Source organism: Paramacrobiotus metropolitanus, unplaced genomic scaffold (assembly GCF_019649055.1).
Source record: "Paramacrobiotus metropolitanus isolate TYO unplaced genomic scaffold, Prichtersi_v1.0 Parri_scaffold0000093, whole genome shotgun sequence".
NCBI lineage: Eukaryota > Metazoa > Tardigrada > Eutardigrada > Parachela > Macrobiotidae > Paramacrobiotus > Paramacrobiotus metropolitanus.
The window spans coordinates 566,865-584,179 of NW_026570313.1; the positions used below are offsets into that span (position 1 = coordinate 566,865).

The window sequence follows — 17,315 nt, forward strand, 5'->3', positions numbered from 1 at the left end:
CGGCACAAAAGTACTGGCAAAATAAGTATTTTATACAAATCAAAATTTTCACTCAGTCACAACACTGATTAAACAGCTTCGAAAGTGTGAGTAATAACGTAACCGCCCATGTAGAGGGTTGCTCATATTGCTCGGGAGCCCAGATAAGGGAGAGTAATATAAGGGGAGCCCATATAAGGCAGTATTCGAAGTATCGTATACAGATTCATATATGGCGACCGACATATTAAGAAACTGATAACGTTTTAGATCACTTATTTGCGAATTAAAAATTTGTCATTATGTAGTATTGCAGCTTTCGCGCTTGTTTTTATTTTGATGGTTGCTACCTCTTTAAGTAAACAGACACAAGTGACTATTATTTAGTTCATTATAAGGAATTCTGACACTAATCGCTGGACGTTACCGTTTTGCTATAGCTTGCGTGTGCAGATCCAGACTGACGAGAATTTCGGCCAGAGCTCGATCATCCACGTCACTGATCCGTCCGTCATCGTCTCCGATAAATACATTGTCTGCAATTAAGGCAATGTTTACACTCTAATACACACTCCCGTAAATTATTCTTAGGATAAATCAGCTTTCATCTCGTAAGCTACATTTTTTGGCCATTCTTGACTATAGACTTTATGTGTGGCTTATTAATTGTGCGTGGCTACTAATTTTAAATGTGGCTTATTAATTGTAATTGCAACATTGCGTGAACAAAGTCGAGGATTATTCGAAGTGTTGCGTTTTACTGTTTTGCTTAGAAACGATTTAATTTATTAGACAGTAAAACAGATGCAGATGCGTGGATGAACAGATAAACAGATGGGTGGAGTTACGGAGTACGATTTATAGTGGAAAAATGTACAAGACACCACCACCTTGGTATCCAGTGGCTTGGTGGATATCCACCTGGGTACAAGCTCGTCCCGGAATTTCCGTCGCATCAACCAGCGGCAAACACAAATTCTTATGCAAGAGTTATCAAAATCCGTACTTTGTTGCGCAACGCAACATTACAGTAGTATGCTCTACAGGCGTTTGGCATGCCTGATGCATACCGAATATCGATCAAAATAATCAACTATCGATATAAATTACAAAATATAAACTTTTTTCCACTATAATTACATGAATATTGAGAGTAGTAAATTTTTCATTGTGTAGTATAGTGTAATGGCGATCGTTCATATCGCAAACTTAACCGGAAAAACTTGCACTTCGCTTACCGGACGGCAACTCTTCTTGTGGGTCATTCATTTCGTCGTCTTCCGGCGCGGGGATCGACGGATCGGGATAATAGCGTATACAGGCTTTAATCAGAGTTTCTTCGTCCCATTCGGCACGCGCGTTAGGATGAGTGGCGAAGAGTTGGGCGCAGACAAAATGCAGCGCTTCGTCAGCAATTCGAACGAAGAAACGGTCGGAGACAAAAGGACTGCAGCATGACCGGCTGCCTCCCCATCCCGGTAACGTGGTGGGGGGATCTAACCCGGCTTCATCCAAGCATCTCCGTAAGGCCTCTATACTCAGCTCCCCAATCATGTGAGCATTCTTGAAAGGAACCATGAACCGGCGGTAGTATAATCCCCCAGTCTGGTTGTGCAGCGGCGGCTCATCCACCGCCTGGTCGACGGTAGCGCCAATCGTCCACAGACGCTGTCCGAAATTAGCGGCAATCTGCCACAGGTGCACCACCGCGTACTGGGGCGTGGCCACGTGGTCCAGTTTGACGTAGAAGACACCCAGTGCTGATGTTTGCGTCAACAGATGGGCGGGACGGAAAATGTGTGGCCCGTTCTCGGTGTCCCGCAGCGCCACCTGCACGGGATAGCCGCCGCTGGCGGCTACTTCCCGGTCTATCCCGCACCAGTCATTGAAAAACCGTTGCGCGCGCACATGGCGCGCATTGATCCAGTCGGGGGCAGTCGTGCTGCAGTCGAAATCGATGAACATGCGGTCGCCATCAATATCCTGCACGTATCCCATCCACCGTTCGCCATTGTCCCGTTCAACCACCACCGTGTTCCCGTTATTGATTTCGCGAGGACCCCGTTTTGGGCGCCGGAAACAATGCAGTGGATTACTATCCATGACGGAGAAAATGCGATACTTTGGCAAGTCTTCAGTGGTGACAGATAATTGACAAGAATGTGCTTTTGCCAGTTTTATGTATTCAACGTAACGCTGGTCGACCGTTGAAGGAAGTGTGCTAGGCAGTCAGCTAACAGTTTCACTAACTGCATTCATTTGGATCTGGTCAAAATATTCAGCTCCACTTCAGCCAGAGCCACTTCAGCGTGCACATGCTAAAAGATTCGATTACCTGTAAAGAGAGAGGTAGACAAGAGTTGCCGCTGATACAACCGTAGCCAAGTGGAACAGGCAGCATCTGCGATAATGTCTGCCTCTCTGTTCATCTCTACTGCGATAAAAGTCATAAAACCCTTGCTTTAATTAGCCTTGCCGAGGCTCGGCAGGCGTACAATCGGTGCAGATATTAGTTTTCATGATAGCTAATGGTCCGGTGACCTGGATTCGGTGAAGTAGTCAAATGAAACTTAGATAGACAGACAACCTTCGCTGATGCGATAACTGTGCAAACAAACCGCCCATTGTCTGCGTGACCGGGCAAAGGCTATCCCTTCAGCTGTCTGTCTATCCCTATCCCCATTAAAAGGATCCCTTCAGCTTGACGACACAAACGATTTGCTTTTGCCGTAATCAAGCTGTTGAGGCAGCCACTCTCTAAAGTTATCCTCTATTCTCGCCAGTCCTCAATTCAGCTAGCTACAGCTGCAATATATTCCGCATTAAATTTTGTCTTGCCTGGCTACATTCCCATTTCGCCCACTTGAAGAACGGAATAATTCAGAGTTTTTTTAAAGTCTGATGTACTGCACCTAGAAACAATCTGGAAAATTTTAAATATCATTATTCTTTAGGTTATTGCAAATGGAATATCAGTAACCTTTAACGGCTGGGTTAAATTTGATTATAAAACGTGTTTTGCCCTTGAGCCAGTACAATAACGATCAATAATTTGTCTATAACTATCCAGTTGAACTTGGGGTTAACACGCTCGGAACATGCCCTAAAATACGTGAAATCGAGACAAGAGCTGTTGGACCTGTTTATAAAGGCACAAACTTTCTCAAGCTTCTGAAACTGCCGAGAACACTGGTCGCATAATGCGCCGCTGACGGAAAAAGCGAACACTGTTCCCACGGGTACGATCCCTGGGAACTACAGTATCGGCCATTGCGTTATTTCGTTCTCGGTCATAACTCACAGTACAGATATGTACTACAACGTTAGAGCCTTGCAAGAACGGTGTTTGACTGTAAGGTTATCGTTCCTACTGAGACGGCCGACCAGGAGCAGGGAATATCAGGCCGCGCTAGACCAGATTAATTAACGAGCCAGATTAATCATTAGATTTCGTGTGTGAAACAACAGTTTATTAATCTAACTAAAACAATCAGGAAAACAAATAACTCACTAAGGATCTGAATTAAACTAAAAAAATCTGAAAAAACATGAGAAAGTAATTGGAGAGTAGTGTCATCCTAACAATTAGCCTAAACACAAGTAATGAGCGCTTGTGCGACAGATTTGAAAAGCAATTGTACAGTCCATTTGATTTGAAAAGTAACTGTACTAGTTATTCAAAATTATAGCGGTACGGAAGTATAAAAAATGCGGTGAGTGTATCGCTGCGCCGCCATGTTACGCAAAACAGGGGAGAAGGAAAAAAAGGATGGAAAAGTGGTGCAAATAATGAAACAGAGTTAGAGCCTCAACGGAAATCCGTCATCATGGAGCGTTTCCCTGGCCAGGTATTAGTCAGAGTCGCCGGCATTTGGTCGCAGCATACTTTTCCATGCGATGTGCCGCTGAACCACGACACAGTGCACCTGGCCCGGGAGGTAAGGGAAGAGCGACTGACACACTGACCAGCTGTCCGTTGCCGTGTCATAACACTCCATTCCGGCGCCGTCTTCTTCATGCTCAGGCAGTCCAGCCACAGCGTACAACTTCCCGTTTAGCGCCGCCAGTCCCGGTTGCACTCTCGTAAAATTTATGTCCCCTGAACAAAACTATAATTATTGTTGTTATTATTACCATTATCCAACTGTTATTGCCACTGACGTTTTGCTTGCCACTGGTTCGTCTGAACGTTGTACGCTTCCACACGGCTGACTGTCTGATCCAGGTACATCCCGACACAACCGCCTACGAATAGACGGTAGCAGTCATCTTCGCTATCTGCGGGAGTTACTGCGTTACTCGGAAATTTAACTGACCCACAACATAGATGAGCCCATCGGGGCCGACGCATGCTCGGAAATCGTCGCGCTCTGTTGGCATCGGCGCCAACGGCTTCCATTCGTTGGTAGCCGGATCGAAGCAGTACACGTCCACCTTCGCATGGTGGCCGGTGGGAATAGAAACCCTTCTCCCTCCAAACATGTGCAGACAGCCTTGGTATGCCACCAGCGCACAGCCGGAAATGGAAGCCGGCATCTTTGCTCTCATTGTCCACTGGTTCAGCTCGTCATCGTACACATCCACGCTGCCGTTACCCACCACGTAAAGGCAGCTATCCACGACGGCTAGCACAGCTTCCTCGTCGTGGTCGGGAAGAGTCCCTAGATCGGTCCACTGATCCACAAAGGAGTCGTAGACGAACAAATGGCAGGTATCCACATCGTCAACATGCGCTAGGATGTAAATCAACAGTCGACACTCCTTTACGACGTAAGCCGGCGAACTGCCCCAGGGCCTCGGAGAAGCGGCACACGGGACCCTTCGGCAGCTGGATGTCAGCGGATCCATGCAGTACATTTCTGCTTCCAGTTCCGGTTCAGTGCCTTTGCAGTAAGTATTGTACGACCATAAACAAACAATCACTGGCTCTGCAATGCGCAGTATAATGTCATTGTAAAACGATTCATTATGCCTTTAAATGATTTTTGAATTTTTAAAAACATTTTTTTGTCAGCAGAAGCCCTGATTAACTGCACGCGGCCCGTATGATGTTTTTATTCTACCTTAGGATTGTTTCTCTCAAACTCCCGGGACATCAAAACGATAAGGAAAACCTAACCTGTTGGTCTTTTTTCTAGGCTGCTAATCTCAAGTAGTTGCATTGATGACCTTAAGTATAACACTGTACAGAGTAAGAACTCACGGTAAGAGCAGCGAGGCGTGCTGCTACCGTCCGTTATGGAGAGGACAGCTTGTTGAACGTGTTGACCAGCGGGAGTGTCGGGAAGAGTGGCAATATCGTCAGAAGTCAGCAAAGGCACACGAATTCGCCCCACGATGTCCACCGCATGCGGTAGCCGCTCTTCGAAGGAATGGGCTAGCCAACGCGCAACCGCCGTGGCCACTTGTTCTTCCTTTTCCACATTCAGTTCGTCAGACGCGACCAGCTGACTGACCTGCAAAGGTGACAAGAGCATCAAGTAAGCGTAATTCATATACAACCTGCCAAAGCCCACTTCAGCGGCATCCAAGTCCAGAAAATCCGCCGACTGGCTGATACTCGTGAAATGCTCCAGCGCGAAGGCGCGGCAATCCTTTAATACGTCGGTGCAGGACAGGTGTTGTGCCCCGCGGTAGATAGCCCGCCAATTGTTGGTGTCCAGGTTCTCCTTCAGGACCAGCTTGCACACTTCCACAATCTGCTCCATCTCCAAAAAGTCTGCGGCCTGCAGCAGGAAGAGGGCGTTGCCACCGTCGACGGAGATCTCAAACGAGTACATATAGCGAATCAGTCTGCAACGGGAAAACATATTAAACGCTCATTAATCAATGAAATGTCGCCGGTTAGAAAGGCAAACCCAACAGTGAGTATGTATGCTGAAACTTCGTGTGATAAAACAACCAATGATGAAGGAAACAATATATAATTTTTCGCTATGGCTTAGTTAAACAATATTTTGCTATACAAGATGTACAGCGGTCTTGTCTTAGCGTCGAGCGTTCGTCTGAGTAAATTCAACTCAGTTAAAACCATCGAATAAAGTCATAGCAGCACAACCACTCACTGCTCCAGGATGTCATGGGGCACACTGTGCACTTGGATGGTATCCTGTTGCGACTCCTTCATCGGTGAACGCAGCATGCGTTGAAACCAGCCGCTGCGCGCCATTAGCACGTTGCGGTGGCAGGGGATCCATGGTGCTGGTTGCGCGGGGTTTCCCTTGGTGCCACAAACCGACACATCACAAAAGTTGTGCCGAGCATTCTGTAGTCCGATGAAAAATGCCGAGCCGTCCAGTTTGAACAGAGATGTATCTTCGGACAACCGTCTCCGTTTGCGAGACGCCGAAGAGCTGCAAGCTGCCATAATTTCTGTCATCTTTCCCTGCTGCGAGGAAAACCTTAATCTTGGCAGCTTATGATTTAGGGCAGCTATTAAAGAAGATTATCGCTTGGTGGTCAAAGAGCGACAGTCAGGCACTTCGGCACAAATACATTCAAAGTGGACGTGTGCTCCCACTATATCATCGAGTCTCACTATCAGCCAAACCATCGACAACGTTGGCGAGTGCAGTGAAGATGAGCATGGTGAGGGCTCAGAACGATCAACGGGCAATTAAAGTGTTTTTGCAGTAATACTTGTCACTAGAGAGCAGTTTTTGTGACCCATTTTCGTAATGACTGCCGGTTTCTTGATAGCGCGCAAGCTATTAACGCTATAGGTCAAACCATCACAGTTCTCTCAGTTCTGCTGTGCTTTGTGTCTGCCGGTTAGACGGTTGCCATGCGTAGAGTATAGTGGATACGGATTCCCAGCCACTTGTTTTAAGCGTTGCTAGGTCGCGACTGAAATTTTATGCCGCTCCGAGTTTTGCGCCTTGTGTCCGGGTCCCTGTCTTCTTTCTGTTAAGAGAGCTGCAGGGTATGCAAAAGCCGACAAACAGAACTGTGTCCCACATTATGCAATCGCCACGCCTCCAAAAGCCCCACAATTCAGCGTTGCGATTTGTTGTCAAGTTTTCTATAAGGTGTAAGCGGCATTCTGTCATCTGTCAAACAGAAATAACCTTGAGCAACAATAAATCATAATATCATAATACCATAATCATAAAAGTCAATCCTGCATAGGCATAACCTAAAGGAAAAATTCATTTTGAGTACTGTACATGGGTCGTGTAAAGGAAGAAAACCAGACAAAGGTAACTGGCCAGTGCGCAAAGTTGCTGTTTCCTACATTATCAGTAAAAACGAGAATAACGAAATAATGCAATTGCATTAAAAAATATTTTTGCTGTTGGCGCATCTCGAAGTAGATATTCTTCGCTGCGTGGTGTCCTCGTTCGATGGCATTGGAGTTGGTTTTGATGGAGGGAACAGGCCTGGGCACTTCTGTAAATTTACCTGTTTTCGTAAATTCTGATTTGCCCAGTAAAAACATTATTTAGCTTTAGGAAAAGCGTTCTTGCGGTATGGTTAGGGCGTTTCTACTGTGGAAGGTTGAAATGCGCATCAATGGCGGTCACTGCCAGCTTGGTCAGGATGGACACATCCAGCAATCGAAGATCAGCGTCCATCCAATCGCATGCACTGCCATCTGAACGGAAACCGCTGTATCTGCAAAATGTAACAAGATCAGTTAACTGCATGTAGAAAAATCGGCGCAGATTCAAACTGTTGTCGCCAACATACAGTTGCAAGAAAAATCGAATGTGGCTCCACTGATGGGAATACTGCAACTTGTCCACCCAGCGGCGATGAATGGAGCGTACTCGATCGTAGATAGCCGCGTCAAGCGGAGGACAACTTCTCTCCGCCGCTAACTGCGGCGGTAGTATACCGGTAGTATACCGGTATACTACCGCCTGCGGTAGTATACCGGCTTTGTCATCAACGGAACGCAGAATCAAATACGGGATCGTAATGCGTGTTTTCCGGTAGCCAGCTATCGCGCTGCACCTGCAGATGAAGCCAGCTTCCATACGGGGAAAATCCATATACGGAAACAGAGATGCCATATTCCAGGGATGGGCAATATCCTTCACGGTATAATTGCGCAGCAGCAGCCGATGACAAACGGTCAGCAGGTGCATTAAGCTGACGCATCGCCAATTATCCTCGTCGTCAGCGGCCTCCTCGTCGTGCGAGCGCATAATCTTAAAGCCTTCACGTGTGCTGCCATCGCGGATGAGGACGTAACGTAGCTTTAACTTTTTCGCGGCTAGCAGCGCCACCACCACTTTTATCAATGTGCTCAGAGTCTCGTGCTGTCCGTTATCGAGGACCATCAGGCAGACCGTGTGGCCGGTTACGGCCTGATTCAGGCCCCAGGTGAAGCTGTACACGGGATCGCAAATAGAGGTGACCGGCAGTTTGTTCAGAATCACCTTCGAACTATCGATGGTGACGTGTCGACGGGCATAACTGTCGGATACAAGTTGTCGCCATACTGTGCACACCCTGCAAATTAGCAATCCATGACAGGCTCTCAGGTTGAAATAATAAATCTCAAAACCTTTTCGAAAGGTTTCTCACATTAAGTTTTTCGAGTACTTGCATCGTTCGGTTTTATTAATAACTATTAATTTGGATTATTTTGTTCACTATACAACCGGATTGCCGGTTATCGGTTACTATGAAAGGCCGAAAGAATAAAAGTAGGGGCTAATTGTTACCTTTCCACTTGGGCTTGACTGTGCAGGTCCAGACTGAGAAGAACGACGGCCACAACGGGATTCGCCAGGTCATTAATCCTCCCGTCATGGGCTCCAATGACTGCACTATCTGCAATATGGCCTACATAGTACACTATTTTTTACATCTTTGAGCGGTACTTGCCAGCTGTATACTAAAATCGAAGATCCCCCAAAAGTGTCCTAACCTTCTCCTTATTACAGCGTATTAATTTTTACCCTGGATGAACCCTGACGTATGCACTGTCGGCAACCATCGGAAACCAATTAAAGAAACCAATCTACTGATCTGCACAAAAGCAGTTGTTTTGACATTACAAAAAAGCCACGCCCTTACTGAGTCCAGCTGGTACTGTTTTTCGTTTGAATATTATGAAGGGTGTGGCTATTCCCACCACCTCACACCACCTTTTGGCTATTCTCACCACCTTTCACCGCCTTTTGGCTATTCGCACCACCCTTTTTAAAATATTCTTTACACCACCTTTTGACTATTGCCACCCCCTTTGCGCACCTCTTTTGGCTATTGTCACCGATTTTTTTGCGCTTTTACACAATGTGTTTGTTATCCCTAAAAGACTTGATCTACAGATTTTGTAGCTTAGCCGTTAGCGGCGCTTTTTCCTAACAATTCTATTTTCAATCTTCAGAACTGATCTGCGTCAATCAAACCCGTTTCTGTTAGCAAATTATACATATTAGCATAATATTACTAAACTAATAATATTAGTTTAGTAATATTATGATATTAGCCATGTTTATCAGTTAAACCGACACCTGCTGTTATTTCCTGCCAGGCAGAAAAAAATTTTTACCAAAAAAATTGGACAAATATTCGATAACAAAAACGGATTTTTTTCCGCAAAATTTGCGGTACGACAAGTGGTTTGCGAGAGACAAGCTAAGAGCCTAGACCGCCAATTTGTTGGGTCACCCGTTAATAAAAAAATTATTTAAGGAGGTGGGAATAGCGAAAAGGAGGTGTAGAAAGGTGGTGGCAACAGTCAAAAGGTGGTGTGAAAAATAATATCAAAAAGGTGGTGCGAATAGCCAAAAGGCGGTGAAAGGTGGTGAGAATAGCCAAAGGAGGTGCGAGGGTGGTGAGAATAGCCATTTCCTATTATGAAATTTAATGATGCCAAACATACCGAACACTGACTCTGATTGGTCTTCCTTTTCGCTGACCAGCAGCGACGGCTTGGGATACCAGCGCGTACACTCTTGTATGAGCGTATCTTCGTTCCATTCGGCACGCCCGTTAGGATGAGTGGCAGCGAGTTGGGCGCACACAAAATGTAGGACATCGCCAGTGACGCGGACGAACATGCGGTTGGAGACACTGACGTTGCACACTGACCGCTGGTTTTCGGCTCCCGGCAACACTGTGGGCGGGTATAAGCCGGCCTCCTCTACGCATCTCCGGAGCGATTCCATATCCAGCTTCCGAATCATGTGAGCATTCTTCAAGGGAACGGTAAACTTGCGGTAGTATAATCCCTGGGTCTGGCCGAACAGTGGCGGCTCGTCGGCCGCATACGCAATGAGAGCTTCAACCTGCCACAAATGCTGCTCCATATTGGCGGCAAGCTGCCACAGGTGCACCACCGCGTACTGGGACGGGTTCGGTTGGTCCAGCTTGACGTAGAATATGCCCAAGTCTGCCCTTCGTGTCAGTAAACGGGCCGGGCGGAAAACGTATGGTCCGTCCGCGGTACTGCGCAGCGCCACCTGCACGCCCACGCTGCCGCTGGCGGCTACTTCCCAGTCCATTGCGAAACAGTCGTTGAAGAACCGCTGCGCGCGCACATGCCGCGAATGGATCCAGCCGGCGGCGAGCGTACTGCAATCGAAATCAACGAACATGAAGTCGCCGTCAATGTCCTGCGCGTATCCCAGCCACCGTTCACCATTGTCCCGCTCTACCAACACTGTATTTCCGTAGTTGATTTCGCGAGGGCCCCGCCATGGGCGCCGAAAGAAATACAATGGAATAATGTCCATGGCCGTGACAGTACGAAGAAAAATAAGATAATCGACTGTTTAATCACTTCTCCAATAACAGTTAGTAGCTGACTGTACTGTATTCAGATTAGTTTTGTTTCGCAAAATATACCGGTAAAAATTAGAAGAAATTAGCAGGACGGACAGTAGTCAGTGTGTCAGATGCACAGATTTGATTAACCGCAATATCTGGAAATATTAATAAACAAATATTTTACCAGAGTCCTTAGCCGTTGTAGCATGCACTGTCTGCAGAACTGGCCGGGGCACTTTGCGACTGCTTATTCGGCGGGTTGTTTCCAGAACGGTTCAGCTTCCCTCAATTCAGTCAGTCGGAGACAGACTCACTCCCAAGCTCCAGTATGCGAAGTAGGGTAATACAGTATATTCTACAATAGAGAGTACAAACGTGCATCGGATAGATCGAATACGGCAGGCCAGCGCTCGACAAACACCAGATTTATTAATTTTTCAATCCACTCAGGCAGAGCGAGACGCACAACAGAGTGATCTCGAGACACAGAGACAAGAAAGCCCGGGTGGCTGACCCAGCAAAATTCCAAGGAAGGCGCCACTTCTTTTCATGATGCATCTACTGATCTTCCGGCCTCCTTTCACTATTCTGGAACAAGCGGTACTGCGATCATCACAGGCCTTAGTTCGCCTAGTACTAAGTTGAACGGTCTACTAACTGCTTTATACAAGGATTAAGTAGTAACTACAATAAAATTCAAGCACATTAACATTCTCGCCGGGTACACGTGTTAATGCGTTAACCGCTAACATGTGAACGGTTTTGCCGGCTACACGTGTTCTCCATTCTGCCTATCTTAGCTGGGAAATTTGGTGTAAATGAAGTACAGTACACTGTACAGATACACGACCACGTTTAAATATACTGTATGTCTTTTATTTTGGGTGCACCCTGTGCAGCTCCATGGTCTCACTGCTGTACAATCGCTGCGCCATTTTTAGCCCAAGTTGTTGAACACGAAGACAGGAATCATGGCAGAAATTCCTTCTGGCAAACGAAAGCGACTGTCCGACGGAGCAATTTTTGGATCTATCGTTTCCGCTGCAACTGAATGAATCCGCGTTCCTTATGGACTGCAGCGTGCACATCACGACTTCTGCGATGTGTCGGTGGGTGGCGCCGTCGAATACCCCACACAACCAGCGCCATGGATTCCCTGCCACCGTATTGTGCTGATGGCGCTCAGCGGCAACTTCCAGCGTATGCTGCGCTCCCAAATGAAAGAGACGACGCAGAAGAATATTCCATTCCACAGCGTTCCCCATGCCATTCTGGAGCAATGAGTGGCGTTGCCGTTGTTGCTTGCATATTTTAATTTTCACTTTGTTTGCCTGTTGCAGACTGATCAGTTACACGTACAGTCTGTATTCGTGCAAGATCGGGCCGACAACGCGCTCTGACTGCTGCAGGCCGCGGACATGCTGGAAATGGAGGAGATTGTGACAGTGTGCAAGCAGTTTCTGCGGGAGCACCTCAACCCTACGAACTGGCTGGCCATCTACCACGGTGCGCAGCATCTATCCTGCGCGGACTTGATCAAGGAATGCCACGCCCTCGCGCTGCAGCACTTTACCAGTATCAGTCACATGGAGCAGTTTTTGGACTTAGATGCCGCGGAAGTAGGTCTTATACATGACTTCCATTTGCTTGGTGACATGCTTGCAATTTTTACAGATCTGTCAGATGATCGCCTCCGATGAGCTGAACTTGGAGAAAGAGGAACATGTAGTTGCGGCGTTATTGGGTGGATGGATCGTTCAACTTCTACCACAACACGACTGCCGCACGCGGCGGAAATGGCGCGACAGTCCTGTCTGTTTCTGTTCTTCGCGAATGTTTTTACAATTTTTTTGTACAAGATTAAAGCGGATGAATGTTGTCGAAGCGATCCGCCATGTTGTGGCTATCTGTTCTGACTAGCATACCATGAGCGTAGCATGACCGATGTTAGTCTTAATTTTTCTTCCGTTCGTACGGGACGTTATGAAAATTAGCTCTGTGATCTGGCCGCACAGTGAACTGGTGTTTCTCGATTTTGGTAATCGTAATCATACTGATTTGTGCCATGCATCAACAATTAACTTAGAGTTGTGCTGCCTTCAATTCCTGTTACCGGCAGTATTACTAGCTCCAGTTTTTGAGGAACCCATTTTTGAAAAACTTCCCGGAGTGGCGGCGTGCCCCGTGTCCAGTCTCAATTACACCTCCAACCGCACCTACCAACCCCCAACACCTCCAACCGCTGTCGTTATGATTACTAGCCGAAGAACAAAAATACTTTTAATTAAATTTGATTAAACAAATTTATCCAGTACATAAATGAATATCCGAATTATAGCTGTTGGCCAGCGCACAAAGTTGTTGTTTTCTTACAATTCAAACATGGTAACAAACAAAAAACGTATAAAAACGCAACGCGGTTTTCTAATTTGTCCTGTGAGTGACCTTTGCAGCTCGATTGCCCAAAATCTTACATCGAATTGAAAAAACACACATATATCGGCAATTCGGATGTGTTTATTGTGGAAGGTCAAAATGTGCACCAATGGCCGCCACTGCCAGCTTCGTCAGGCTGGAGACATCCAGAAGTCGAAGATCAGCATACATCCAATCGTGTGGGCTACCATCTGGATGAAAGCCGCTGTACCTGCAAAATGTATCCAGATTACTTAATTGAATGTAGCAACGCCGGGGCTGATCCGAATTGTTGTCGCCAAACATACATCTGCAGAAAAAATCGAATGTGACTCCATTGATATGACTGTAGTTTGTCCACCCAGTGTCGATGAATGGAGCTCACGCGATCGTAGACAGCCGCGTCAAGCGGAGGACAACTCTTCTCCGCCGCTAACAGAAACTGCCGTAGTATCTCGGCTCTGCCATCAGCAGAACGCAACATCGAATACGGGATAGTAATGCGAGTTTTCCGGTAGCCAGCTGGCGCGCTCATCCTGCAGATGAAGCCAGTTTCCATTCGGGGAAAATCCATATACGGAAACAGAGATGACATGTTCCAGGGGTGGGCAATATCCTCCACGGTGTAATTGCGCAGTACTACCCGATGACAAATGGTCAACAGGTGCATTACAGTGACGCATCGCCAAAGAGGTTTGCCGTTAACGGCCTATTCCTCGTACCACGGACTATTGGTAAAGCCCTCGCGTGTGCTGCCATCCTGGATAATGACATGACGTAGCTGCAACTTCTTGGCGCTTAACAGCGCCACTACTACTTTTATGATTGTACGCAGATTTTCGTAGTGGCCGTTTTTATCGAGCACTGTCAGGCTGACCGTGTGGCCGGTTACGGCCTGATTCAAGCCCCAGGTGAATGTGTACACGGGATTACAAAGAGACATAATTGGCATTTCGTTCAGAATCACCTTGGAACTATCGATGGTGACGTGTCGACGGGCGTAATTGTCCGATAGAACCTTTTGCCATACCGTGCACACCCTGCAAGCCGTAAAGTCTCTTAGTCCGACGCTTACTAATAAATCTTTTCACAATTTGTTTTAGGCCTTCTCGCTGCGCACTGTTAAAGTGAAGTTACGTTAATGTGCGATTTTGGAACACCGAATCCGAATTTTATTGTGTAAAATGAATTTTTAAGTTCCCTTATCGGTAAAACGTCCACAACTTACAAGCAGTCGGAAACTATAGTCCGAGCTGATTCAAAACACTCTTTATGTTACAAAACACTGTAACATAACGTACATTGACGTGCGCGCAGGGAGATGCCTTTTGAAAGGTTACGAGATCGAGATCCTGTTGTTTGTTTAGTCTCCATTAGGTAATTATTTTTGAAAATTACTTTATTCAGGCTGCGTGTGGTGGACAGGTACTTATCTAGTTTTCTATGTATACACTTCGTTTTCGTGTAATCTCTTTTACAACTTGATCACCAACGTCTGCTATGCGATTACGTAAAACGGTCCGGTGCTCGTTATCCGTTACCTTTTAGCCCGTGCTTGAGTGTGCAGCTCCAGACTGGCAAGAATTTCGACCAGAAGCGGCGGTACCATATCGCCAATCTGCCCGTCGATGTCTTCAATAGTAGCATTATCTGCAATTCGATGCATTTAGTACTTCTGTTTTGATATACAGATATATGGTTCATTAACTTCCGGTTCCCGTTTACTTTCCTGTTTAAGACTTTGCAGGTTTTTTTTCGCCCGCGACGCAGCGTACAAATAAAATATACAACTGTACGTACGATAAAAAGTAACGTACATTAATGTGCAATGTCAGCAAATTCCGAAATCAACTGGAAACAATTTTACTGATTTGTACCGTTACACTGCGTGGAATGCCGCACCTACCGAATAGCAACCCTTCCTGAGGATCAGTCAATACGTTGCCTAAATTTGGAGTGGGATAGCACCTTTTAAACGCTTGTATGAGAACGGCTTCTTCCCATTCCGCACGCCCGTTCGGATGGTCGGCATAGAGCTGGGCGCAGACAAAATGGAGAGCATCCCCACTAACGCGAACGAAGACACGGTCGGCAACACAGCAGTTACAAATCCCGCGTCCATATCTCGGGAGCACCGTGGGTGGATCCAGTCCGGCCTGGTCGACGCACCTCCGTATGGCCTCCAAATCCAGCTTCCTAATCAAATGAGAATTCTCGAAGGGGACCGTATACCGGCGGTAGTATAGTCCCCCGGTCTGGTTGTGCAGCGGCGGCTCATCCACAGGCTGGTCTACGGGGGTGCTGAACTGCCACAGACGCTGCCCGTAACTGGCGGCAATCTGCCACAGGTGCACCACCGCGTACTGGGGCCCGGTGACGTGGTCCAGTTTGAAGTAAAAGACGCCCAGTTGTGCGGTTCGTGTCAACAGCTGAGCCGGGCGGAAAATATATGGTCCTTCCGCGGTATCGCGCAGCGCCACCTGCACCGGGTAACTGCCGGTGGCGGTCACTTCCTCGTCTATCGAACACCAATAATTGAAGAAGCGTTGCGCACGCACATGCCGCGAATGGATCCAGCCGGGGGCCGTCGTGCTGCAGTCGAAATCAATGAACATGAGGTCGCCATCAATATCCTGCACGTATCCCAACCACCGTTCGCCATTGTCCCGCTCCACCAGCACTGTGTTTCCGTTGTTAATTTCGCACGGGCCCCGCTGTGGACGCCGGAAGAAATACAATGGATACTGTCCATGACGTGGACAGTACGAAGAGAATGCGATAATCGGCGGCTTTGACACAAGGCTTCAGTAATAATAATGAAGATAAATAACGGACTGTATAGGTTCATGCTAGTTTTATTTCGCAAAACATACCGATTATTATTGGAGGAAATTAACGGGACAGACAGTTTCGGACTTATATTTGGGTTGCACACATAATTGTCCAACCCTAACATAAGGCCGAAACTGTGTCACACATTTGATTAACTGCGCTATCTGGAATCTGACCGGAGCCGTTGTGGCATGTGCTTTTTGCATCACTGGCTGTCTGTTAAAAGACAAAAGACTTCTTATTCGGCGAGTTTCACTCATGAAACGGCTTCCCTCTTTCCTGCACTCTCGCAGAAGGTTCGGTATGCAAAGCAAGCTTTATTACTCAATCGATTTAGGCAGAGCAAGACTCCTGGCAGAAAAACACTCAGACACCGAGAGGATTCTCAGCAGACAGAGAGACAGACTGACTGTTCCAGCAAGATTCTAAGGTGGGCGCCAATCCTCTGCATCGTCCTATCTCCCTGCATCCTTTCATTGGGAACACTGCGGAGTGCGGACATCACAGACTTTTTCAGTCCTAGCCGTCAATTACTTCGCACAGTGGGCAGCCATCTGCCTAACCTGTCTCCGTGACTATGTTTCTGTTTGAACCGACATATTTGCGCAGAGAATACAGATCTTTCACTCACAACCGGAACTTGTTGTTCTCTGACTGTTCGTATGGAACGAAATAATCTTACGACTTAATACCATAGTGGGAACAAACATACGCCGCTTCGCTTTGCTCCGCTCTGTAATGAGCGGAGCAAAGCCAAGCGGCGTATGTTTGCTCCCTCTATGTTAATACCGAAGGAATGTTTTTCTGTTTGCACTATCCACAATGGCCCCTACATACAGAGTCGACAGAATCACCTGGCATAATTTCCATTGGGCCAAAAATCGCTGCGAAAACGACCCGCTGTATTGAATCTAATATATTATTGTAATGTAACAACACTACTTTATTCATTTTTATGCAGTTTATTGTGGGCCTTATTAACGCGCTAAAATTGTTTTCTACTGCGTAATTCGCTGAGGTGTTAATTATGTATAATTATTCATTTCTCGTGAATGTCAAAATTGCTTTATGGGAGCCTATCCCGATCCAGTGCATGAGGCCGTAAAGTGAATTCCAGGGCAGCACTTATTTCCTTTTATCCAAAGGTTTATTGCAGCTACTCCTATTTATCATAAAAAAGCTGGCTTTCGTTGTTGTAACAATAAACATGCAATCGAAAAAGGCTATACTGTTGACGATGCTTTAAATTAGTCTTGTGAATGACCTTTGCAGCTGGATTACCCCATTCGATTCTATTGGAAGCGGTTTTCATTCAGGGCGCTGAGCACTTCATCCTCTTCTAAAAAGCTGCCTGTTTCGTTAAT

At 46.7% G+C, this 17,315-nt stretch overlaps 1 protein-coding gene across 1 annotated transcript; it reads right to left on the reverse strand.

The window, feature by feature from the left end:
- Window positions 1-4,898: 4,898 nt before the first annotated feature.
- Window positions 4,899-6,358, reverse strand: LOC129596652 (kelch-like protein 7). Its single transcript, XM_055493986.1, has 4 exons — window positions 6,045-6,358; window positions 5,496-5,772; window positions 5,241-5,435; window positions 4,899-4,907 (listed from the first exon to the last, which is right to left on the reverse strand). Exons 1-4 carry the CDS (start codon window positions 6,356-6,358, stop codon window positions 4,899-4,901), a joined length of 795 nt encoding a protein of 264 aa, XP_055349961.1.
- Window positions 6,359-17,315: the final 10,957 nt, after the last annotated feature.

Excerpts from the sequence above, each read along its gene's own strand:
- LOC129596652 (XM_055493986.1), bottom strand. The coding sequence starts at position 6,358 with ATGACAGAAATTATGGCAGCTTGCAGCTCTTCGGCGTCTCGCAAACGG. Across the intron at positions 5,773-6,044 it reads CCCCATGACATCCTGGAGCA|ACTGATTCGCTATATGTACT; the intron begins GTGAGTGGTTGT and ends TTCCCGTTGCAG. Across the intron at positions 5,436-5,495 it reads TGGACTTGGATGCCGCTGAA|GTCAGTCAGCTGGTCGCGTC; the intron begins GTGGGCTTTGGC and ends TCACCTTTGCAG.